This window comes from Oncorhynchus mykiss, chromosome 20, assembly GCF_057628025.1.
Source record: "Oncorhynchus mykiss isolate SJ-2025 chromosome 20, ASM5762802v1, whole genome shotgun sequence".
NCBI lineage: Eukaryota > Metazoa > Chordata > Actinopteri > Salmoniformes > Salmonidae > Oncorhynchus > Oncorhynchus mykiss.
The window spans coordinates 19,109,607-19,136,475 of NC_143041.1; the positions used below are offsets into that span (position 1 = coordinate 19,109,607).

The 26,869-nt window shown below is 45.2% G+C and overlaps 1 protein-coding gene across 1 annotated transcript in view; it reads left to right on the forward strand.

Moving 5' to 3' along the window:
- Nucleotides 1–2,846: 2,846 nt before the first annotated feature.
- LOC110499019 (serine protease HTRA1B) overlaps nt 2,847–26,869 on the forward strand; it is a 30,788-nt gene continuing 6,765 nt past the window's right edge. The window contains exons 1-3 of the mRNA XM_021575829.3: nt 2,847–3,615; nt 13,808–13,907; nt 14,788–14,992. Coding sequence (XP_021431504.3) covers nt 3,159–3,615; nt 13,808–13,907; nt 14,788–14,992 — 762 coding nt within the window. The 5' untranslated portion in view covers nt 2,847–3,158. The remainder of the gene's footprint in view (nt 3,616–13,807; nt 13,908–14,787; nt 14,993–26,869) is intronic.

Here is a 26,869-nt window from a genome sequence, read left to right on the forward strand (position 1 = left end):
ATGCCCCGTCCAGGCATGGCGGCCAACTCAGATCCATGGCCGGAGCCTTCTTTGGCGCCCAGTCCGGGTGCAGCGTTCAACCCAGCTCCATGGCCGGGGCCCTCCTCTGCGCCGAGGCCCAGTGTTCTACCCGGCTCCATGGCCGGACCCATGGTCTGGGCGGGGGCAAAGTCCCGCACCAGAGCCGCCACCGATGCTGGCGGATCTGCGAGCAGAGTGGGTACTTCGCCACGCACCGGAGCCGCCACCGACGCTAGATGCCCACCCGGACCCTCCCCTATAGAGTCTGGTTTTGCGGCCGGATTCCGCACCTTTACGGGGGGGGGGGGTACTGTCACGCCCTGACCATAGTGAGCCTTTTATTGTCTATGTTGGTTAGGTCAGGTTGTGACTAGGGTGGGTTATCTAGTTTGTTTTATGTCTATGTTGGCCTGGTATGGTTTCCAATCAGAGGCAGCTGTTTATCGTTGTCTCTGATTGGGGATCATATTTAGGCAGCCATTTTCCCACTGTTTTTTTGTGGGATCTTGTTTTTGAGTCAGTGCATGTTGCACCTCAGTACCGCACGGTTTTTGAATGACTACCGCACCTCTGTACCCCACACTTTCTGTAAGGTCCATCAATCGAGCAGTGACTTTCAAGCACAGATTCAACCACAAAGACAAGGGAGGTTTTCCAATGCCTCACAAAGAAGGGCATCAATTCGTAGACATATTTTTTTTAAGCAGATATTGAATATCCCTTTTCGCAACGGTGAAGTTATTAATTACACTTTGGATGGTGTATCAATTACACCCAGTCACAACAAAGACACGGGCATCCTTCCTAACTCAGTTGACAGAGAGGAAGGAAACCGCTTAGGGATTTTGCCATGAGGTCAATGGTGATTTTAAACCCGTTACAGAGTTAAATGGCTGTGATAGGAGAAAACTGGGGATAGATCAACAACATTGTAGTTACTCCACAATACTAAACTAAATGACAAAGACTAGGGAGGGTTTTTTAAATAAAAAGAAAAGGAATATAACTAAGCACAGGCGAAGTCCTAAAGGAAAACCTGGTTCAGTCTGCTTTCTAGCTAACACTGAGAGACAAACCCACATTTCAGCAGTACAATAACCTAAAACACAAGGCCAATAATGCACTGGAGTTCCTTACTAAGACGACATTGAACGTTCCTGAGTGGCCTAGTTACAGTTTTGACTTAAATTGGCCTGAAAATCTATGGCAATACTTGAACATGGCTATCTAGTAATTACCAACAACCAACTTGACAGAGCTTGGAGAATTTGTTAAAGAATAATGGGCAAATGATTGTACAATTCATGTTTGCAAAGCTCTTAGAGACTTACCAAGAAATACTCCCAGCTGTAATCGCTGACAAAGGTGATTCTAACATGTATTGACTCAGGGGGTTCAATATTTATCTCATCAAAATATATTTGTGTTTCAGTTTCCATTAATTGTAAAAACAAATCGAAATGTTCTTCCACTTTGAAATGACAGAGTATGTTGTGTAGATGGCAACAACAAAAAATAACAATTAAGTAAATGTTAACCCCACTTGGTAACACATCTAAATGTGGAAAAAGTAAAGGGGTGTGAATACTTTGTGAAGGCACTGTAATACAGTACATGTACTGCTTTACATTTTGATTCAGTCAACTCTGACAATTGTTGATGCCCTACTGATCTAGGGTTGATGTTCGTGGTTTTCTGTAGTGGCATCCTAGAGAAGCTGGTTATGATCATACGTCACCATTTCCTGTCACAATCTGTCAAATCCGACAAGTGATCAACACAACTCCCAAACACTCCCAATGCTCTCACTCCCAGTGGATATGATAGAAAGGGAGAGTACACTGTTTCGACCAGCGTAACTGCCTGTGAATTTGTGTTACACTCGCTGTAGCTGTCGACACTTAGACAAACAGAGAGCGCTCTTGCTGTTCCAGTTGCCTTGTAGTCAGTCCTTAGGTCATACTAAAGGCCTCCCTCGGGTCTACTCAAACGCTATGGGTCTCTATGGAAATGAGGGAGGTAACAGCAACACATACAAACACAGTTGGTTTCACAGCGCTCGTGGAAATGACTGTTGCAAAGCATCTGTCGTTTAAAATGCGGTATGAGTTTAGGGGCATTCGATCAATCCCGTTCCAAACAGCACATGGAAGTGATTACATTTGCTTTTGAGTTCCTGTAGAATGACCATGGAATGGATGAGCATTCCGGAATACTGACGTAGACCTTAGGGCTCTCGGAATAATGTGATTTACGCCTCTGTAGCATGCAGCAACCTCTGACTTAATCCTGACCCACTCCAATCTGAGAGGGGAGATAACACGGGCGGGATGCCTGGCCCCTACCCAGACCATCAACCCCAAAACACAAAGGGCTGAAACCCTGAACGTTTAAACTGAACTATGATAACCTTTGCATTCAATTAATTTCATCACTTTTTCCTGCTGTAAATTCACCTTCAGAGGATTTTATGCATTTTGTTAACGCTACACCAAGCATATGGTGGCTTTTGTTGTACGTAACCAGTTTGTTTAACATTGATAGTCTGGCAATGGAAAAGTCAATGATCGACAGGCATGCAGTTGCTTCTGGCGTCTTTTACTTGCAGCACAACAATAATTAGGCCTTGGCCAGTGCAGTAATTGAATCTATAGTAGGCCAACTCAATTATACACCGTGGAAATTGAAGGGTAAGCTTATGCTACTACAAGAGCAAAAGTGTGTTGACATATTTTCTTTGCTCATAGAACAGTATAAGCAGTTTGAAATGAACTCAGTGACACTCTGACATTGTGTTTGTAAGGGGGTGGGTGGAGGAGGCATGCATACTGCACCCTCTGCACATCAGAAGGGTCCACCAATCGCCTGTCTTGTTTATATTGCCACAACGTGCCAGTTGCCTTTATAAACTCTGGAAGCTCACATAGCAGCCTCACAGAGGGAGTTAGAGCATCTTTGTTGACTGAGAGCAGCAGACCAACACAGCTCAATTTAGTGAAAAGCGTCTGACATTTATTTGCAAATGTATGTTACGTTTATTTATGCAGATCAAACATATTTTTTTGTAGAAAGTCGTAAAGTTTAAAGAGTAGTTTTGTGGCAACTTTGTACATTTTTAGATACTTTAATATTTAACAATGTTTTGGTCCGTCTTCTACGCAACTTTACTTCTTGCTCCTTTAGTTTGCGAGTCAAGAGCCAAGCGATATGTCATCGGCTGTCCAGATAAATGTGACAAATTTCTATGTCCCCCGATCCCTGCGGACTGTATGGCCGGCGACATCCTTGACCAATGCGACTGCTGTCCGGTTTGTGCGCACGGAGAAGGTGAGGTATGCGGCGGCACGGGGAGACTAGGGGACCCGGAGTGCGGAGAGGGCATGGACTGCTCGATATCGGACGGAATTGGGGTGTCCGCCACAGTAAGGCGTCGGGGCAAAAACGGTGTATGCGTCTGCAAAGGTGCGGACCCGGTGTGCGGCAGTGACGGGGTGTCCTATCGAAACATCTGCGAACTGAAGAGATTGAGTAACCGGGCTCTGAAACTTCAGCAGCCACCGGTCATCTTCATACAGAGAGGAACCTGTGGCAAAGGTATGTGTCCATGTTGGAATTCAACATAATGTATCAAAATCACTCTATGTTATGGTAGACCCATCAGCAAGCATGCACGATGTTGTGCGTAAAACCATAATGTGTAGAAGGTGTAGGCCTAAACCAAATGGAGATGATATTATCCAGTGAATTGGTCTGCGGTAAATTATGCTCCCTAAATAATATGTTGCAAAGAAATGAAATGACTGTAAATATGAAGGTTCAAAGGGAACTGTTTTACTGTGGTGTAGAGCATTTTGGTTGTCAGAATGTATCACAATCATACCCAAATTTAACCGTAGCCTACCAGTCAGCCTACCAGTCAGCCTACCAGTCAGCCTACCAGTAGACAGAGCTTTAGTGTCTTTAAATGTTTTTCACAAGGAGATAAGTGATGTTAATGAGATCACGTCTAAAAAATATCTCAAGTTGTTAGTAAATAATACATTTTAATGCAGTTGGATTGACATTTCAGTGGTGTGCCTTCATGGCTGTTTTGACTAATTAAGTGACTTGTAAGGCTCCACATGCAGACAGTTTGATCTGAGTTGGCACAAAGCTGGCTGCAAACATCAGCTCTCAGCACTTCAGTACTTCAGTTTAGTGCATCTTATGCCAGAGGTCTTTCATTCCAAAGTCACATTTTATTATATTAATACAGGGTATACCTGTTGAAATCAGACTTTCTTGGGAACTTGGCGTATGCAGTGTAAATAAATTCTGGCTTTCTGCCGATGTGTATAGTTGTGATGCTTGGCCTTGAGGTGTATATATATATCGAAAACACACACACACACACACACACACACAGCTGTGAACACACCATTCACACCTAGATAATTTTGTGGCAGTTGTAACAGCATTCATTAGAAGAAGGTGAGGACCAAGGTGGAGCGTGGTACGTGTTCGTCATTTTTATTTAACTAAACACTGAATAATCAAAACAACAAAGGAACAACCGAAACAGCTCCGTCAGGTGAAAAACACCCTAAACAGAAAATTACCACCCACAACTAACAGTGGGAAAGAGCTACCTCAGTATGGTTCTCAATCAGAGACAACGATAGACAGCTGTCCCTGATTGAGAACCATACCCGGCCAAAAACAAAGAAATACAAAAACATAGAAAAAGGAACATAGAATGCCCACCCTAGTCACACCCTGGCCTAACCAAAATAGAGAATAAAAGCCTCTCTATGGCCAGGGCGTGACAGCAGTTCGTTTTCTGCTACAGTGGAGCCTCTCTGTTACTTGAGCCCTATCAGATTAGACAGACTACAGAGCACAGGAAGGTGAAATCTCAGCTCAGTTTAGCTCCTGTCTGAACATTTGAGTATCCAACTCCTGCTCTCTTCACTCCCTCCTCCTCCTCCCCCTTCTTTTCAACCTCTTCCTCCTCCTTCTCCTCCCTCTCCTAACTTTTGAACACAAAACTCTGTCCCAGATTCTGGGACTCTGTTTCCCCCTTCAGGTCAGAGGACTGGTTTACCTTGATATGAGTTTACCTCACCACCCCAAAAATAGCTGTTTCACTCAATTACCGAGCACAGGACCGCTCAGAGCTGAGTGAGGTCTCCAGGAGTTTCAGCCAAGCCAAAGATCTGGAAGGTCTCTGAGTCACAAGCTGCTTCCACCTGTGATGTCATAGCATCTGGTCCTCATGGAGTCAGTAGATTGTATAACTTCTACCAGATGGATCCAGATCTAGGTCAAATTCTACAGTCATAGAGCCATGTTTTGTCAACCCATTTCTTCATGAGGTGACTCGTTTCGCATATACAGTACGTGTGACTGGCAGACATGGATACAAGATCAACGAAACACTGTAGGTAGAACATTCACTGGGCTGGTGACTTAATACCTTTTGAATGGAAAGAAATGTGAATAAAATCTCCTACCATAACATGTTTTGTACACAACAGATTTAGTTGGTTCAAATCAAATTGGTTTCATTTGTTTTATTTTTTATTTTTATTTTTTATTTTATTTATTTATTTATTTAATTGGTAGCTAAGGCAACTAATACTTTGTTAATACCTCTTTATTTCTCTTGATGATGCTCTGTCCTCTGTTTGATTGACACGATGGAGATCGCTGTGACAGACCATCTGACAGTGAAAGACCATCGCCCAGACTCTGAAGAGCTGAAGGTTGATCTGAAGGTAGTCCGAGGGTCCAGACTGAAATGCAGCCTGCTACCCAGTGCGTTCGGTAGAGGGAGGAGAGGGGCGGCTTCCGCATGGAAAAACATATGAACCACTGATGTCAAGAGCTCCATGGGAATAACAGTGGATGCTTGACAAGAATGCCCATGTGCGGGGCATGGACACGCAGGTCACATGAATGGGCAGAGATGGATGGGTTATTGATTGATTGACAAGCATTGTTTCAAGGACAAGGGCACAAAGTTAGCCCAGCAGAGGTTTTGATCTTTTGCGAAACGTGGTAGTATTTCAATAGACTCACAGATTCTGCAAGAAATCCCTCAACCATGCAAACAGTTGGAAAGGAAAAATAACTTGTTGAGGTAGATTTATTCCACACAGTTGTCTTAGACGATATCTGCAGTATTAGGTCATTGCAATTACACTTCCTGCCAGCCTCTGTCTTTCTATGTTCTCACTTCACTCAGAGAGTGTGATATGAGAGGGACACATGAGGCCAGACAGCCAGCCAAGCCAAGTGTCAGTGTCATACAGTATAACTGATGGGCACTTCAGTGGGCAAGAATAGACTGGCCATGCCCTATATTCAAGAGACCTGCTAGGGAGAGAAACCCACATCTGTAAGGATAGTGGGATATATTATTTTCTCTCTCTACGTGATACAATTTAAATTTGTTTGTGTGTGTGTGTGTGTGTGTTTTTGCGTGTGTGTCAAGAGTTTTCTGATTCCTCTCGCATATCATCCAGAAAATATGTTTATCTTGGATAATAATTCCATTAGGTTTAGCTAACTGATGTCAAAATAACATGCCACAATACTACTTCTGTGTATCTATTTCCCAACCTGCCTGTGTGTCTCTGTTCAATCATGCTGTAGGCATTCAGTGCACCAAAGAGATGGTGTGACTGTTAGTGATTAAGAAAGTCCTCCATTTACAGCATATTCTTTGATCTTTTATCAATTCGGAGGTATTTTCATGTGATTTGATTAAAGGCCGTTTTACATGGCATGCCAGAGTGCATGTCTCGATCTGCAGGTCGGGTCGAGGGATTTTTTTTAGGTCTGTGAAACTCCTTGGACTGAGATAATATTAATGGAGCTGTTAGGACCTGTTGGATCGACACCATGTAGCCAGAAGCTAATACACCACAGTGCAGAGCAAGGAGAATGTCTACCCACCATCCAGCCCTGTGTCTGGCACTATCTAGTGATATTTAAAACCTGAAAGAGATCTTTGGCTGTCCCCATAAGAGAACCCTTTTTGGTTCCATGTAGAACCTTTTTGGTTCCAGGTAGAACCGTTTTGGGTTCCTTGTAGGACCCTTTCCACAGAGGGTTCTACATGGAATCCAAAAGGCTTCTACTTGGAACCAAAAAAGGATTCTCCTATGGTTACAGCCCGAAGAACCCTTTTGTAACCCTTTTTTTCTAAGAGCGCAGGTGTCCGTGTGACTGTCCCTGTTGTTGTGGTTGGGGGTGAATGGGGGAGCTCAGTTCAGCCCATCTGCAGTGCATTATGTTTAGCCTATCATAGGTTGTGTGAGACCAAACCACACCAAATAGGGGTTTTAAAATAACTCTTTCATCAGTTTGCGAGGTGGGTTGGAAAGGTGCTATTTATTAGAAAGAGGAAATGGAGTATAGGCCTAGAGATATTCGTTAACTGGACCGACACAGATCTAAGTGGAAGAGATGAATAACCAAAGGAAAAGGGGTAATTGCAGATGTTTTTGCACGCACTGCATCTGTTCCCTAACCAAAGTTGCGCAAGTTAAAATAAAGTGTTTCGGTTATACAAGTTCAGATTTGAGTCACTTCCTGAGTTTTATAAGCTCGGGGAGGAGATCAGAAGACGGACCATGCTGTACAATATCGAGCCTCAAAGCGGATCTTCCAATTTCCCTATTTCAGGTTGATCTGGATTCTGTCCCTCACACTACCCTTGTGGATGTTATCAATAGAGTTGTTTATACAGTATAGTGATGATCGGAGGCCAAATGTGCTCTTAACGGTTGTTTATAAAAGTTTATACCATGGCATTGCTGAATACTTGTTGGCTTGAAAGGCATTATAGAGCGTGCATTATTTCCCGATAACGCACAATATATTTGCATGGTATAATTCAATGGCTATAGTTCATTCTTACATATTCTATCTTTGAGCTACTTTAAAGATGCTAAATTAAAATCATAATTGGCTGAATTCGATTTTCACAATGGCAAGCCAGGACTGATGGTTTGGTTAGCTAAAATATCAAGTCTGTTTGTTTGGTTACCATGGCATTACTGCCATGGTACTGTAGCTATCTAGTAAACTTGCTACCTACTTTAGTGGATGTTGAACACATTTCTAGCGGGGCTCTGTGTGTTCTCTTGAAAATAATGCAACTCCGTGGAAGGTCAGTTCCACTCCACTAGCGTGTCGTGGAACACACCTCCCACTTAATTCATTATTTTCCAGAGAACGCATAGCCTCTGATTATCTCTTACATATTGTAGAGTATACAATATTGGATATACAGTTGAAGTTGGAAGTTTACATACACTTCGGTTAGAGTCACTAAAACTAGTTTTTCAACCACTCCACAAATTTCTTGTTAACAAATTATAGTTTTGGCAAGTCGGTTAGGACATCTATTTTGTGCATGACACAAGTAATTTTTCAACAATTGTTTCCAGACAGATTATTTCACTTATAATTCACTGTATCACAATTCCAGTGGGTCAGAAGTTTACACTAAATTGACTGTGGCTTCAAACAGCTTGAAAAATTCCAGAAAATGATGTCAGGGTTTGACATCATTTGAGTCAATTGGAGGTGTACCTGTGAATGTATTTCAAGGCCTACCTTCAAACTCAGTGCCTCTTTGCTTGACATCTTGAGAAAATCAAAAGAAATCAGCCAAGACTTCAGAAAAACAATTGTAGACCTCCAAAAGTCTGGTTCATCCTTGGGAGCAATTTCCAAACGCCTGAAGGTACCACGTTCATCTGTACAAACAATTGTATGCAAGTATAAACACCATGGGACCACGCAGCCGTCATACCGCTCAGGAAGGAGACATTTCTGTCTTCTAGAGATTAACGTACATTGGTGCGAAAAGTGCAAATCAATCCTAGAACAACAGCAAAGGACCTTGGGAAGATGCTGGAGGAAACAGGTACAAAAGTATCTATATCCACAGTAAAACGAGTCCTATATTGACATAACCTGAAAGGCCGCTCAGCAAGGAGGAAGCTACTGCTCCAAAACCGGCATAAAAAAGTCTGACTACAATTTGCAACTGAACATGGGGACAAAGATCGTACATTTGGAGAAATGTCCTCTGGTCTGGTGAAACTGTTTGGCCATAATGACCTTCGTTATGTTTGGAGGAAAAAGGGGGAGGCTTGCAAGCCGAAGAACACCATCCCAACCGTGAAGCACGGGGGTGGCAGCATCATGTTGTGGGGGTGCTTTGCTGCAGGATGGACTGGTGTACTTCACAAAATAGATGGCATCATGAGGTAGGAAATTGTGGATATATTGAAGCAACATCTCAAGACATGGCTTAAGGGCAACAAAGGCAAGCTATTGGAGCGGCCATCACAAAGCCCTGACCTCAGTCCAATAGAACATTTGTGGGCAGAACTGAAAAAGCGTGTGCGAGCAAGGAGGCCTACAAACCTGACCCAGTTACACCAGCTCTCTCTGGAGGAATGGGCAAAAATTCCCCCAACTTATTGTGGGAAGCTTGTGGAAGGCTACCTGAAACGTTTGACCCAAGTTAAACAATTTAAAGGCAATGCCACCAAATACTAATTGAGTGTATGTAAACTTCTGACCCACTGGGAATGTGATGAAAGAAATAAAAGCTGAAATAAATAATTTCACATTCTTATAATAAAGTGTTGATCCTAACTGAACTAAGACAGGGAATTTTTACTTGGATTAAATGTCAGGAATTGAGAAACTGAGTATAAATGTATTTGGCGAAGGTGTGTGTAAAACTTCCGACTACAACTGTTTCGACAGTACCAGTCAAAGGTTTGGACACACCACTCATTCAAGGGTTTTTCATTGTAGAATAATATTGAAGACATCAAAACTATGAAATAACACATGGAATCATGTAGTAACCCAAAAAGTGTTAAACAAATCAAAATATATTTTATATTCCAGATTCTTTAAAGTAGCCACCTTTTGCCTTGATGCAGCTCTGCACACGCTTGGCATTCTCTCAACCAGCTTTACCTGGAATTATTTTCCAACAGTCTTGAAGGAGTTCCCACATATGCTGAGCACTTGGCTGATTTTCCTTCACGCTGTGGTCCAACTCAACCCAAACTTTGAATTCTAAATAAATCACAGACACTGTCACCAGCAAAGCACCCCCTCACCATCACACCTCCTCCTCCATGCTTCATGGTGGGAACCACACATGCAGAGATCCTCCGTTCACCTACTCTGCATCTCATAAAGACACAGCAGTTGGAACAAAAATCTCAAATTTAGACTCATTAGACCAAACAACAGATTTCCACCGGTGTGTCCATTGCTCATGTTTCTTGGCCCAAGCAAGTCTCTTCTTCTTATTGGTGTCCTTTAGTGATGGTTTCTTTGCAGCAATTTGACCATGAAGGCCTGATTCACGCAGTCTCCTCTGAACAGTTGATGTTGACATGTGTCTGTTAATTGACCTCTGTGAAGCATATATTTGCGCTGAAATCTGAGGTGCAGCTAACTCTAATGAATTTATCCTCTGCAGCCGAGGTAACTCTGGGTCTTCCTTTCCTGTGGCGGTCCTCATAAGATCCATTTACATCATAGCGCTTGATGGTTTTTGTGACTGAACTCAAAGATTTTTTTTGAAATTTTCCAGATTAACTGACCTTCATGTCTTAAATTCATGATGGACTGTCTTTTCTCATTGCTTATTTAAGCTGTTCTTGCCATAATATGGACTTGGTCTTTTACCAAATAGGGTTGTCTTCTGTATACCACTCCTACCTTGTCACAACGCAACTGATTGACTAAAATGCATTAAGGAAATAAATTCCACAAATGAACTTTTAACAAGGCACACCTGTTAATTGAAATGCATTCCAGGTGACTTCCAGGTGACTGGCTGAGAGAATGCCAAGAGTGTGCAAAGCTGAATCAAGGAAAAGGATGGCTACTTTAAAAAATGTAGAATATAAAATATGTTTTGATTTGTTTAACACTTTTTTGGTTACTACTTGATTCCATATGTGTTATTTCATAGTTTAGATGTATTCACTATTATTCTACAATGTAGAAAATAGTTAAAATAAAAACCCTTGAATGAGCAGGTGTCCAAACTTTTGACTGGTGCTCTCTCTATATATACACATATATATTCAGAAAGTATTCATATGTCTTGACTTTTTCCACATTGTCTTACATTAGCCTTATTCTAAAAAGTGTTTTTTCCCTCATCAATTTACACACAATACCCCATAGTGACAAAGCAAAAACAGGTTTAGAATTTCTTGCAAATGTATAAAAAAAATGTAAAACTGAAATGTCAAATTTCAGACCCTTTACTCAGTGTTACGCACGCCTCTATGAAGAGGGAACGCAACACCCTGCTACAACTAAACTCTCTGTGAAGTGAAAGAGGTATGGACTGTAGGTGCGAGTAAGGATGACAACAGGCAGAATGTGGTACCGTTTACAAGGACTTTATTCCTTTACACGGTAATATGGGGAAAAGGGGCTGGACGGAACCAAAGCAAAGAAAGTAAATCTCAAAGCCCCCCCTCTCCTATCTTACCTGCCTACCCACTACTTACCTAATTTAGCACCACCTGGTGCCCTAACCAAAATACAGGGGGTGGTCCGCCCAGGTCTTACCTAGTGTGCCTAGACAGTGAATATACTACGGGTATATGTATGCCCGCGGGCCTCTTGCCTAAACACTCCCAAGGTGCCTTCCCCTTTCCCCCCGGGAACAAATGAAACAGAATATTAAACAATTTCACAAACAAACTAAGAAACAAAGGACATCAAATAAGCTCTACCTGAGCAACAAACTCACAGAACATACCAACTCTCAGCAATGAACTCCCAGCAAAATCAACCTCTAGCAAAATCTCTCTATCACAATCAATCGCTCTGCAATGACCTCCCAGCAAATCTCTCTCAGTAATCCCTACCTCCAAAATCTCTAACAAATCTCTCTAACAAATCTCTCTAGCAAAAATCTCTCTCTCCTGAACAGAACACTGGCTTTTATATAGCTTCAGATTGAATGTGTAACTGGAGACAGCTGTGTCTTGACGAGGGGGCGGGGTCAGCTCTCCAATTAGCCCTGGAGTCGACCAATCAGCTGTTTGAGGGATTTCAGGAAGCCATTTCCTGAAATAAAACACATGCAAATACACAAACTACAACACATAAACTGGGGAACGTAACACTCAGTACTTTGTTGAAGCACCTTTGTCAGCGATTACAGTCTCGAGACTTCTTGGGTATGACGCTACAAAGTTGGCACACCTGTATTTGGGGAGTTTCTCACATTCTTCTCTGCAGATCCTCTCAAGCTCTGTCTGGTTGGATGGGGAGCGTCGCTGCACAGCTATTTTCAAGTCTCTCCAGAGATGTTCGATCGGGTTCAAGTCCAGGTTTTGGCTGGAACACTCAAGGACATTCGGAGACTTGTCCCGAAGCCATTCCTGAGTTGTCTTGGCGCTGTGCTTAGGGTCGTTGTCCTGTTTGAAAGTCCATGTCTGATCGCTCATGTCTGAGGTCCTGGGCACTCTGGAGCAAGCTTTTCATCACAGATCTCTCTCTACTTTGCTCCGTTCATCTTTCCCTTGATCCTGGCTAGTCTCCCAGTCCCTGCCACTGAAAAACATCCCCACAGCATGATGCTGCCATCACCATGCTTCACAGTAGGGGTGATGCCAGGTTTCCTGCAGATGTGACGCTTGGCATTCAGGCCAAAGTGTTCAATCCTGGTTTCATCAGACCAGAGAATCTGGTGGTCTGAGAGTCCTGGTCTGAGAGTCCTTTAGGTGCCTTTTGGCAAACTCCAAGCAGGCTGTCGTGTTCCTTTTACTGAAGAATGGTTTCTGTCGGGCCACTCTACCATATTGGCCTGATTGGTGGTCCTGCAGAGATGGTTGTCCTTCTGGAAGATTCTCCCATCTCCACATAGGAACTCTAGAGCTCTGTCAGAGTGACCATCGGGTTCTTGGTCACCTCCCTGACCAAGGCCCTTCTCCTCTGTTTGCTCAGTTTGACCGAGCGGCCAGCTCTATGGAGAGTCTTGGTGGTTCCAAACTTATTCCATTTAAGAATGATGGAGGCCACTGTATTCTTGGGGATATTCAATGCTGCAAAAATGTTTTGGTACCCTTCCCCAGATCGGTGCCTCAACACAATCCTCAGGTGTGTGCCTTTCCAAATCATGTCCAATCTATTGAATTTACCACAGGTGGACTCCAATCAAGTTGGAGAAACATCTCAAGGATGATCAATGGAAACAGGATGCACCTGAGCTCAATTTCGAGCCTCATAGCAAAGGGTCTGAATACTTATGTAAATAAGGTATTTCTATATATATATATTTTTTTATAAATGTGCAAACATTTATAAAAACCTGTTTTCGCTTTGTCATTATGGGGTATTGTGTGTAGATTGATGAGGAAAATGTATTTAATACATTTTAGAATGAGGCTGTAACATAACAAAATGTGGAAAAGGTTAAGGGGTCTAAATACTTTCTGAATGAACTGTGTGTGTGTGTGTGTGTGTGTATATATATATATATATATATATATATATATATATATATATATATATATATATATATATATATATAGTTTAGTGCTCAGACTTTGAACAAACATTTTATACAGATAGAGTAGACTGGTCTAGTCCAAGCCAAAATAATAATTTCCCCCCAGAAATGAGATACCCTCTAATATCAGGGCTTGAGGCAACATGGTATAACCCTGAACTAATACCCCTGCATGTATTTGATGTTATATTAATAGTGTGTTTCTGGAATGTTTTCCAGGACAGGAGAATCCAGACAGTCTGCGCCACAGATATAACTTCATTGCTGATGTGGTGGAGGAGATTGCTCCCGCTGTGGTTCATATTGAACTGTACCGCAAGTAAGGACCTCCCCTCTACACACACACACACACACCGACACACACGTGCGCGCACACACACACACACACACCGACACACGCGCACACACACACCGACACACACGCACACACACACACACACACACACACACACACACTGACCACAGTAGATTTACAGGTATCTGGGCCATATTCATAAAGCGTCTCCAAGTTCGAATGCTGATAAAGGATTAGGTCCTCCGTATCTTATTCATTATCATTTAAAAGTCACAACTGATCCTATATCAGCACTGCTATACTCTGAGACACTTTGTGAATACGGGCTCAGGTATCCGATGCTGTTTTTCCCAGTAAAACTTATGACAACAAAGTTACCAACTATTACCCTAATCAATGATATTGCGGTGGAGGGAGTGTTAGACAAATAAATACCTATATTTAGTACTTTAGATGTCAGGCCAGATCTTGCACAGCTGTTAACATAGTTGTCAGCCTGACAAAGTGGATCCTGTTGTAGCCATAAGGAGACAAACATGCTCCCCGGCCCTCCTGTTAATAAACACATCATCGGGTCATTTGTTCAAGTGATCTTCAAGAGGAATTGCCATGAGCAAAATCCCGGTGTATGTTTGGCAGTAGTAGCATGTGGTCTCCTCATGAACATGTGGACTTACACATTTTGCAGAACAGTTCTTCTACTTGTACGTGTTTTAGGTGCAAACAGATGAATAATGGTTCCCTGTTTCCCCGTCTCACCTTGTCTCTCTGTCTCACCCTGTGTCTCCCTGTCTCACCCTCTGTCCCCCTGTCTCACCTCCTCTCTCTGTCTCACCCTGTGTCTCCCTGTCTCACCCTCTGTCCTCCTGTCTCACACTCTGTCTCCTGTCTGTCCTCTCCCCAGGATGGTGTTCTCTAAGCGTGAGGTGGCGGTGGCCAGCGGCTCTGGCTTCGTGGTGTCGGAGGACGGCTTGATTGTGACCAACGCCCACGTGGTGGCCAATAAGCACCGGGTGAAGGTGGAGCTGAAGAGTGGCGCCACCTTCGACGCCAAGATCACAGACGTGGACGAGAAGGCAGACATTGCCCTCATCAAGATCGACACCCCGGTAAGGCCTGTTACCTCTCTCGATGCCTCTCTTCTCCAGCCATCTCTGAATGCACTGGTGCTTATTCTTTTCTTTTTTTTTACAAGCTCTTCTGTTTACCTCAACCTCGCTTATCTCTCTCTCTTTAACTCCCTCCTTCCGTATCTAGCTCGCCATGTTGATCTCGCTCGCGCACTTGCCCTCTCCATCTCTTTCTCTGAGATGGCGCCAGAGAACAGGAATGAGAGGTTAAGAGCGGCTATGAACGGAGTAGACAAATAACATAAGTCTTTTTTAGATAGTCTTTCATCTGCCAACACAGACTGGATTAATTTATTTATGGCCGACAAATTCCTGCATGAAAAAATGGTCTTCATAACATTCTTGGAGCAGGCCAGGTTTAATATATTTGCATGGCGGTATTGTTGATATAGGGCGCCTCAGCAACGAACATTATTAATTGTAAAAACGGTGAAAAACGTTCACGAGTAGGAGGGTTTTTTTGTGCTATGATTTAGATGTAATTGACTGTTTTTAGCCTTGCCAGCACACGCTACCGCCCTCCTGAAGTCTATTACCAGTCAGCACCACATGAAAGCTAGCTATTTGCTGGTAGAAAACACTTCAGGCTGAAGAGTAAGTTTCACACATCCCCATGTGTTAAACGTGCGTGCATGTGCATGTGTGGGGGGTGTGTCAGGCTTCTTTCTGTGCCACCTTGCTGTCAATCCTCTCAGGCCTCTGGCTTATTCCTGGATGCTGCTTGATAGCTTGTCACTTTTTATGTGGCAACTGCAAGTTTCAACATCATAAATACACTTCTGACAGTTTTTTTTCTTCATCATGTGTCTTTGATAAAGTCTGAGCATGGACAGTGTGTTTTTCTTCTCCCATAATGACTTCAAGTCTCTTTAATAGTTAGGAACTGTTCCACTGTTCTCAGTTAACATATCGTACAGTATTAGTTCTGGAGGCCTGTAAGTTCCAGATATCATCTGACCCTTAGAGGCCTAAATTGTTGAAAGTCATTAAATGACAATTACACTGTAATAACCCCACCATAAACACAGAAAGAACCATTAGGAGTGACTGAACCCTTCCAGACGAAGTGACCAAACTCCCTGACCCTGTCCTGGAGCACGAGGTTGGAAAGAGGTAATGGCGTTTGGTGTAATGGCGGTTGCAGGTCTGTGTCCACTTGGGCCACGGTGGTAGCTAGCCTGCAGTTCGTCCTAAAAGCGGCGCCGGAGCCACACAGACGCACCCTGCTGGGCGGGTATCTGCGTGTGCCTTTGTTTTGCTCGCTGCTCCTCTTTCCATCACGTCAGAGGATGAGTCGGCGCAAGCTTCGGCGGCGTCAATGGACAGGCAGTAAAAGAGAAATGGTCTCCTGTTGGCAACAAGGACATGACGATGTTTCTCTGTGTCTCTTGCTTAGTGTCTGACGGACTAAATGGCTGAGTGGATCTGGGTCATGGCGGTGCTAATCGCCAGTGTTCTATCCACACCTTCTGGGCATGTGCAAACAGAAAGCTGGACCTCTCTCTTGTCTTGACTTGAATAACCCTAGATGGAACTAGGTTTTGCTGTTACTGTATTATAATTAAATGGATTGCCTGGAATACAGTGCATTGTGAAATTATCCCCCCCCCCCCCGGCATTTTTTGCTATTTTGTTGCCTTACAACCTGGAATTAAAACGATTTTGGGGGGGGTTTGGTATCATTTGATTTACACAACATGCCTACCACATTGAGGATGCAAAATATTTTTTATTGTGAAACAAACAAGAAATATGACAAAAAAACTGAAAACTTGAGCATGCATAACTATTCACCCCCCCCCCCCCCAAAGTCAATACTTTGTAGAGCCACCTTTTGCAGCAATTACAGCTGCAAGTCTCTTGGGATATTTCTCTATATGCTTGGCACAACTAGCCACTGGGATTTTTGCCCATTCTTCAAGGCAAAACTGCTCCAACTCCTTCAAGTTGGATGGGTTCCGCTGGTGTACAGCAATCTTTAAGTCATACCACAGATTCTTAATTGGATTGAGGTCTGGGCTTTCACTAGGCCATTACCAGACATTTAAATGTTTCCCCTTAAACCACTTGAGTATTGCTTTAGCAGTATGCTTAGGGTCATTGTCCTGCTGGAAGGTGAACCTCCGTCCCAGTCTCAAATCTCTGGAAGACTGAAGCAGGTTTCCCTCAAGAATTTCCCTGTAATTTAGCACCATCCATCATTCCTTCAATTCTGACCAGTTTCCCAGTCCTTGCCGATGAAAAACATCCCCACATCATGATGCTGCCACCACCATGCTTCACTGTGGGGATGGTGTTCTCGTGGTGATGAGAGGTGGTGGGTTTGTGCCAGACATAGCGTTTTCCTTGATGGCCAAAAATATAAATTTTAGTCTCATCTTGTTACGGTGAGTGAATGAGGACCCAAAAGCGAACTAACTTAAACAGAGCTTCTTTAATAACCAAACGTAGGTAGGCTCAGATAGACCGGCAGATTCCGACAGGACAGGACAAGGTTACAGCAAACATGACGATAGTCTGGCTCAGGCATGAAACACAACAAACAAGAATCCGACAAGGACAGGAACAAAAACAGAGAGAGATATAGGGGACTAATCAGAGGGAAAAGGGGAACAGGTGGGAGAAGGGGTGACGAGGTAGTCAAGAGGAGACAAGGAACAGCTGGGGGAAAGCGGGGGAGAAAAGGTAACCTAATACGACCAGCAGAGGGAGACAGGGTGAAAGGAAAGGACAGAAAGACACAACATGACAATACATGACAGTACCCCCCCACTCACCGAGCGCCTCCTGGCGCACTCGAGGAGGAAACCTGGCGGCAACGGAGGAAATCCTCGATCAGCGCACGGTCCAGCACGTCCCGAGAGGGAACCCAACTCCTCTCCTCAGGACCGTACCCCTCCCAATCAACGAGGTACTGGTGACCACGGCCCCGAGGACGCATGTCCAAAATCCTGCGGACCCTGTAGATGGGTGCGCCCTCGACAAGGATGGGGGGGGGGGGGGGGGATACGAGCGGGGGCGCGAAGAACGGGCTTAATACAGGAGACATGGAAGACCGGGTGGACGCGACGAAGGTATCGCGGAAGAAGAAGTCGAACTGCGACAGGATTAATGACCCGAGAAATACGGAACGGACCAATGAACCGCGGGGTCAACTTGCGAGAAGCCGTCTTAAGGGGAAGGTTCTGAGTGGAGAGCCAAACTCTCTGACCGCGACAATATCTAGGACTCTTAGTTCTACGCTTATTAGCAGCCCTCACAGTCTGCGTCCTATAACGGCAAAGTGCAGACCTGACCCTCTTCCAGGTGCGCTCGCAACGTTGGACAAAAGCCTGAGCGGAGGGGACGCTGGACTCGGCGAACTGAGATGAGAACAGCGGAGGCTGGTACCCGAGGCTACTCTGAAAATGAGATAGCCCGGTCGCAGACGAAGGAAGCGAGTTGTGGGCGTATTCTGCCCAGGGGAGCTGTTCTGACCAAGACGCAGGGTTGCGAAAAGAAAGACTGCGTAAGATGCGACCAATAGTCTGATTGGCCCGTTCTGCTTGACCGTTAGACTGGGGGTGAAAGCCGGAAGAGAGACTGACGGAAGCCCCAATCAAACGGCAAAACTCCCTCCAAAATTGAGACGTGAATTGCGGACCTCTGTCCGAAACGACGTCTGACGGAAGGCCATGAATTCTGAAAACATTCTCGATGATGATTTGTGCCGTCTCTTTAGCAGAAGGAAGCTTAGCAAGGGGAATGAAAATGCGCCGCCTTAGAGAACCTATCGACAACCGTAAGAATAACAGTCTTCCCCGCTGACGAAGGCAGTCCGGTGACAAAATCTAAGGCGATGTGAGACCACGGTCGAGAGGGAATGGGAAGCGGCCTGAGACGGCCGGCAGGAGGGGAGTTACCGGACTTAGTCTGCGCGCAGACCGAACAAGCAGCCACGAAACGACGCGTGTCATGCTCCCGGGTGGGCCACCAAAAACGCTGGCGAATGGAAGCAAGCGTACCCCGAACGCCAGGGTGGCCGGCTAACTTGGCAGAGTGAGCCCACTGAAGAACGGCCAGACGAGTAGGAACGGGAACGAAAAGAAGGTTCCTAGGACAAGCGCGCGGCGACGGAGTGTGAGTGAGCGCTTGCTTTACCTGCCTCTCAATTCCCCAGACAGTCAACCCGACAACACGCCCCTCAGGGAGAATCCCCTCGGGGTCAGTGGAGGCTACTGAAGAGACGAGATAAAGCATCAGGCTTGGTGTTCTTAGAGCCCGGACGATAAGAAATCACGAACTCGAAACGAGCGAAAAACAGCGCCCAACGCGCCTGACGCGCATTAAGTCGTTTGGCAGAACGGATGTACTCAAGGTTCCTATGGTCAGTCCAAACGACAAAAGGAACGGTCGCCCCCTCCAACCACTGTCGCCATTCGCCTAGGGCTAACCGGATGGCGAGCAGTTCGCGGTTTCCCACATCATAGTTACGTTCCGACGGCGACAGGCGATGAGAAAAATACGCGCATGGGGGGACCTTGTCGTCAGAGAGGGAGCGCTGAGAAAGAATGGCTCCCACGCCCACCTCTGACGCGTCAACCTCGACAACGAACTGTCTAGAGACGTCAGGTGTAACAAGGATAGGAGCGGATGTAAAACGATTCTTGAGGAGATCAAAAGCTCCCTGGGCGGAAACGGACCACTTAAAGCACGTCTTGACAGAAGTAAGGGCTGTGAGAGGAGCTGCCACCTGACCGAAATTACGGATGAAACGACGATAGAAGTTCGCGAAGCCGAGAAAGCGCTGCAGCTCGACGCGTGACTTAGGGGCGGGCCAATCAATGACAGCTTGGACCTTAGCGGGATCCATCTTAATGCCTTCAGCGGAAATAACAGAACCGAGAAATGTGACGGAGGAGGCATGAAAAGTGCACTTCTCAGCCTTCACAAAAAGACAATTCTCTAAAAGGCGCTGGAGGACACGTCGAACGTGCTGAAGATGAATCTGGAGTGACGGTGAAAAAATCAGGATATCGTCAAGGTAAACGAAAACAAAGATGTTCAGCATGTCTCTCAGGACATCATTGACTAATGCCTGAAAGACAGCTGGAGCGTTAGCGAGGCCGAAAGGAAGAACCCGGTATTCAAAGTGCCCTAACGGAGTGTTAAACGCCGTCTTCCACTCGTCCCCCTCCCTGATGCGCACGAGATGGTAAGCGTTACGAAGGTCCAACTTAGTGAAAAACCTGGCTCCCTGCAGGATCTCGAAGGCTGAAGACATAAGAGGAAGCGGATAACGATTCTTAACTGTTATGTCATTCAGCCCTCGATAATCTATGCAGGGGCGCAGAGACCCGTCCTTCTTCTTGACAAAAAAAAACCCCGCTCCGGCGGGAGAGGAGGAGGGGACTATGGTACCGGCGTCAAGAGCTACAGACAAATAATCCTCGAGAGCCTTACGTTCGGGAGCCGACAGAGAGTATAGTCTACCCCGGGGGGGAGTGGTTCCCGGAAGGAGATCAATACTACAATCATACGACCGGTGTGGAGGAAGAGAGGTGGCCCTGGACCGACTGAACACCGTGCGCAGATCGTGATATTCCTCCGGCACCCCTGTCAAATCACCAGGCTCCTCCTGTGAAGAAGAGACAGAGGAAACAGGAGGGATAGCAGACATTAAACATTTCACATGACAAGAGACGTTCCAGGAGAGGATAGAATTACTAGACCAATTAATGGAAGGATTATGACAAACTAGCCAGGGATGGCCCAAAACAACAGGTGTAAAAGGTGAACGAAAAATCAAAAAAGAAATGGTTTCGCTATGATTACCAGAAACAGTGAGGGTTAAAGGTAGCGTCTCACGCTGAATCCTGGGGAGAGGACTACCATCCAGGGCGAACAAGGCCGTGGACTCCCTTAACTGTCTGAGAGGAATGTCATGTTCCCGAGCCCAGGTCTCGTCCATAAAACAGCCCTCCGCCCCAGAGTCTATTAAGGCACTGCAGGAAGCTGACGAACCGGTCCAGCGTAGATGGACCGACAAGGTAGTGCAGGATCTTGAAGGAGAGACAGGAGTAGTAGCGCTCACCAGTAGCCCTCCGCTTACTGATGAGCTCTGGCTTTTACTGGACATGAAGTGACAAAATGACCAGCAGAACCGCAATAGAGACAGAGGCGGTTGGTGATTCTCCGTTCCCTCTCCTTAGTCGAGATGCGGATACCTCCCAGCTGCATAGGCTCAGCTCCCGAGCCGGCAGAGGAAGATGGTAGTGATGCGGAGAGGGGGGCAACGGAGAACGCGAGCTCCTTTCCACGAGCTCGGTGACGAAGATCAACCCGTCGCTCAATGCGAATAGCGAGTTCAATCAGGGAATCCACGCTGGAAGGGACCTCCCGGGAGAGAATCTCATCCTTTACCTCTGCGCGGAGACCCTCCAGAAAACGAGCGAGCAAAGCCGGCTCGTTCCAGCCACTGGAGGCAGCAAGAGTGCGAAACTCAATAGAGTAGTCTGTTATGGATCGATTACCTTGACATAGGGAAGACAGGGCCCTGGAAGCCTCCTCCCCAAAAACAGATCGATCAAAAACCCGTATCATCTCCTCCTTAAAGTCCTGATACTGGTTAGTACACTCAGCCCTTGCCTCCCAGATTGCCGTGCCCCACTCACGAGCCCGTCCAATAAGGAGAGATATGACGTAGGCGACACGAGCAGTGCTCCTGGAGTAAGTGTTGGGCTGGAGAGAAAACACAATATCACACTGGGTGAGGAACGAGCGGCATTCAGTGGGCTCCCCAGAGTAACACGGCGGGTTATTGATTCTGGGCTCCGGAGATTCGAAAGCCCTGGAAGTGGCCGGTGGATCGAGGCGGAGATGGTGAACCTGTTCTGTGAGGTTGGAGACTTGGGTGGCCAGGGTCTCAACGGCATGTCGAGCAGCAGACAATTCCTGCTCGTGTCTGCCTAGCATCGCTCCCTGGATCTCGACGGCTGAGTGGAGAGGATCCGAAGTCGCTGGGTCCATTCTTGGTCGGATTCTTCTGTTACGGTGAGTGAATGAGGACCCAAAAGCGAACTAACTTAAACAGAGCTTCTTTAATAACCAAACGTAGGTAGGCTCAGATAGACCGGCAGATTCCGACAGGACAGGACAAGGTTACAGCAAACATGACGATAGTCTGGCTCAGGCATGAAACACAACAAACAAGAATCCGACAAGGACAGGAACAAAAACAGAGAGAGATATAGGGGACTAATCAGAGGGAAAAGGGGAACAGGTGGGAGAAGGGGTGACGAGGTAGTCAAGAGGAGACAAGGAACAGCTGGGGGAAAGCGGGGGAGAAAAGGTAACCTAATACGACCAGCAGAGGGAGACAGGGTGAAAGGAAAGGACAGAAAGACACAACATGACAATACATGACACATCTGACCAGAGTACCTTCTTCCATATGTTTGGGGAGTCTCCCACATGCCTTTTGTGGGAGACTTAAAGTGGTCCTATGGACAGATACTCCAATCTCCGCTGTGGAGCTTTGCAGCTCCTTCAGGGTTATCTTTAGTCTCTTTGTTGCCTCTCTGATTAACGCCCTCCTTGCCTGATCCATGTGTTTTGGTTGGCGGCCCTCTCTTGGCAGGTTTGTTGGGGTGCCATATTCTTTCCATTTTTTAAAAATCAAATCAAATGGTGCTCCGTGTGATGTTCAAAGTTTCTAAAAAAGTTTTTTTTTTTTATAAAAAATTATAACCCAACCATGATCTGTACTTCTCCACAACTTTGTCACTGACCTGTTTGGAGAGCTCCTTGGTCTTCATGGTGCTCCTTGCTTAGTGGTGTTGCAGACTCTGGGGCCTAACAGAACAGACTGATCTTCTTTAGCACAAATTATAGTCCTCCATTACATAGCCTATTGACAGTGATGAAACGTGTTTTCCCGGAAATGCATAAATATTTTCAGTGATGCTATCTGCACACTGTATAATTATAGCCCTTGGGACTCGGCTGAGGAAGTTCACTAATCTTATCACGTGACCACAGTGGGACGGAGGTTGGATAGGCAGGAGAGTGGAGCTAAGGCTGGTATCAGAGGGAAAACATGTATAGTACGTAGACTGTTACGTGATAGATTTGATAGCTGTCGTACTGTTGAAGTTCTCTATGGAGGACAGATGGGCACAGTACAGAAGGTTTACAGGGAACCTTGCCAAAGTTACTCATTCCCAAGGAAAGAACAAACATCAAGCATCCTGCAATAAACACTGGTTGGGGAAATGTGTCCATGTTTAAATGTCACTAAAGTGAATTCCTATGGATGAGTCACTTCCAAATGCTGTGTACAGTTCTGTCAAACTACAGGAGTGCCATGGTTAATCATAGTCCACACAACAAGAGAATCCTTTGTTTTTCTGGCTATGGCTCTCTGTTGCTGTGGTGGCTGGGTTTGTATGTGGTTTGTGTGATCTTCTGCGCTGTGTCATTGGAAGACAGTTCACACAAAAAAAGACCTGCGTTGTAGTATCTCCCTTGCGGTCTAGTACTTAGTCTTCTGCACGATGCCTCGGCCAATACTATGGTCTCTTGCCATCATGAAAAGTTTGACTTTACTTTTTGAAAATCCTTCCGTTCTTCATGTCTGCGCGGTGTCTTTGTTCAGCAGAAATTCTAGTCTAGATTTGGTCATCGTCCAACATGGATTCTATGGGCACAAAGGGCCATTCTATTCGCTCAATGCCATCAAGCTTGGATGATGGCAAAGAACTGCATCCATTAGAGTATATTGTCACCGTGCTCATTAATCAAACATCTACATTAACATATAATTGAAGGGGCCCTCAACTGACCTTTTCTTTTCCCGGGATCTGTACAGCACAGAACATTTCCTGGGGCCGTGCTTCCTGCATCCAGGGGGATAAGGTCCCTAACTGTGCTACATAACCTCCATTTAGAGGGCATTACCCATCCTACTGAATGAACTGCCTTGAGCTCTCTGTGCAGTAGCAGTACATGGTATACCACTGCTTCACATCTGTCAAAGGACCCTTCTACAATTTCCCTCTTAAAACCTCTGAAAACCTTTACAGGATCAATGTTAGTCTAACTGCGCTGTCCAATTTACAGTGGCTATTACAGTGAAAGAATACCATTCTATTGTTTGAGGAGAGTGCACAGTTATGAACATGAAAATGTATCAATAAACCAATTAGGCACATTTTGGCAGGCATGATACAATATTTTTAACAGGAATGCAATGGATCATCGGATCAGTCTAAAACTTTGCACACACACACACACTGCTAACTTGCGCCTAAACTGGAATAATGCATTATGGCTTTTCTCTTGCATTTCAAAGATGATGGAACATATCTAATGTGTTATATTCTCCTACATTCATTTCACATTTCCACCAACTTCTAAGTGTTTCCTTTCAAATGATACCAAGAATATGCATATCCTTGCTTCAGGTCCTGAGCCACAGGCAGTTAGATTTGGGTATGTCGTTTTTAGGCGAAAATTTAAAAAAAAGGGTCTGATCCTTAAGAGGTGTGATCTTCACCTGAAATAGCCTCAAATGAACCAGACCTGTTTATATGAAGGCCGTTGAGTAGTCAGATGTACTGTAAAGAGGAAGATCCTGGTGCCATGTGGTTCACAGGTGGAGGCGTATTACTGTCTGCATTAATGTTAGATAATGGCTACGAAGAGCTTGTTTCCGCTGGTCAGCAAAGAGATGCTGTCCAACTCTGAGGCCAAAGTTAACCCTCTGTTACACTGCTACTGTTGAGAATGACAGCCTGAATTCTAACGTGAAGTTTGCGAGCGTTACGTAACGAGAGTTTTCATCAATCATTCATTGATGTCAATGAGAGATTTTTACAGGCATCAAGTTAAGATACGGTCTGAAAACCACGTTGAGATACTGTGTTGAATCTTCTTGACAGAGACTGAGTCGTCTCAACAGCCCCACACAGATGGCGGAGTATGGTGAATCAATCAAAAACATGTACAAAGTAAACAGGTTTTAGGTAAACTAAACAGCTGTTAAACCTCTACCATACCGTCTCTCCATCCAGCAGATGTTGTCTTTATCCTGCTACACTTTTTCCATGTTCCATGACTAATCCAATAAGGTATAAAAATGTTTTTTTAAAGAATAGAGTTGCACACTCTATGTATAAACTCCCAGTGATTCTAAAGCACGGTGATGCCGAAACGTTGGTGATTTACCAAATAAATGACGGGGAGTTTACATCAAATAATTTTCTCTGGGTGTGCGCCAGCTCATGTTTCCTATTCGACCATGACTAATCCAAACCACAGAGAAGAGAAGGGGCCCAACCCATCCCAGCCCATAGGCAGACTCTTCACACCTGTTTCATCCACCTCGTCAATTTGTGCTAATCAAACAAGTACCAAAGAGAGAGACGGAATTTTTGAGTTGTGACACTGGCATCAACAAAGTCATCACTCAGTTGGAGTGTCTCATCCTTGCATTCTTTCCGGGGGTTCTGTCTTGTCCATCTCGTGTGGAAATTCTGCGATATCCACCTCTCTCCGTGGCGTGCGGTAAGACTTCGAAACCAGGCTAAAGCCTGCACTCTACTTAAGAGGACATTTGTAACATATGTGTCACTCAATTGGAGTGGAGTCTGTTAGACACAAGAGAGGCAAGCTCTAGAGATGAAAGACATCCCAATTACATGCCTCCACCGGACGCTGGCATTCCCAGGCTTGTGTTTTTCTCAATTGGCTCTGAATGATGTCTTTGGGCCTGTTGCACCCTCAGGGACATGAAGATTTCAGGAAAAAGATTCCCCGATTTGCAAATCTCTGGGAGGTTAAGTCCTCAGTGACATCTGTCCGGAGGGATTTGCTGTGTCTCTTATTAACTAGAAAGAAAACAGTGACATGGTAAGTTTGTCTAGAGCTGTTAAGTCCATAGCAACAAACAGTTGAGAGCAACAGACAGAGTCAGGTCCTGAAAACGTAATCCCAGAGTCTTGAGTGTTTGAATATGATTTACTGACCTTGTCCCTGATCTAGGAACAGCCAGTCACTTTTTCCATCTGCCTGGACTGAAAATTGACATTCTAGTCAAAATCTGGAATCGATGAGCCTTTATTGGAATGGGTTATGTAAGTGTGTGAGTGTGTGTGTTTGTTTTTCCCCTTTTCAGCAGCCTCAGGGAGCATTTGTCATCGGTTGAAAGTTGGTTTGGGGAAAGATCCCATCGGCAGAAAGAGGGAAATGATGAATCACTTCAGATGCTCATCCTTGCTATGGTTGGTGCCAGACAGGAACCAGTGAAAGAAAACACACTATCAAGTCCAATTGCCCCATTTCTTAAAGTTAGGCCATTTTCCCATTTGTCTTTCCTCAGACAGGAGACAGCCAGACCGGCGTAAACCCTTTAGGCACCTTGTCCAGGTCAGTCACAGACGGGTCCGGTGGACTAATAGAGTTATGACAGACTTCAATCTTATTTTCAGAGGAAGCCTTCTCTCTCTCACGATGCATGATTGACTCAATGTGAAGAACAGCTCCTGCCTGGGGACAGGAAGGGTTTTTTACACTAGAGGAAGTGGAAAAGGTGTTTGCCAGACTGGAGAGCCACACAAGGAGAGGGAGGGAGGGGGGGGGGGGGGCTGTGGGAACACTGTACACTCAGCTGTGGCCTTAGCAGAATTAAAGAGAGAGTCTCTGCTGGCCCGTATGCAAGCAAAGACAGAATATTGTGTAGAGTGTGCACGTGCGTGCATGTGTGTGTGCATGTTTGAGGGGTGTGTCTGGAGCATTGCAGGCTTCTTTCTGTGCCACCTTGTTGTGAATCCCCTCAGGCCCCTGGCTAACTCCTGGATGCTGCTCAATAGCTTGTGA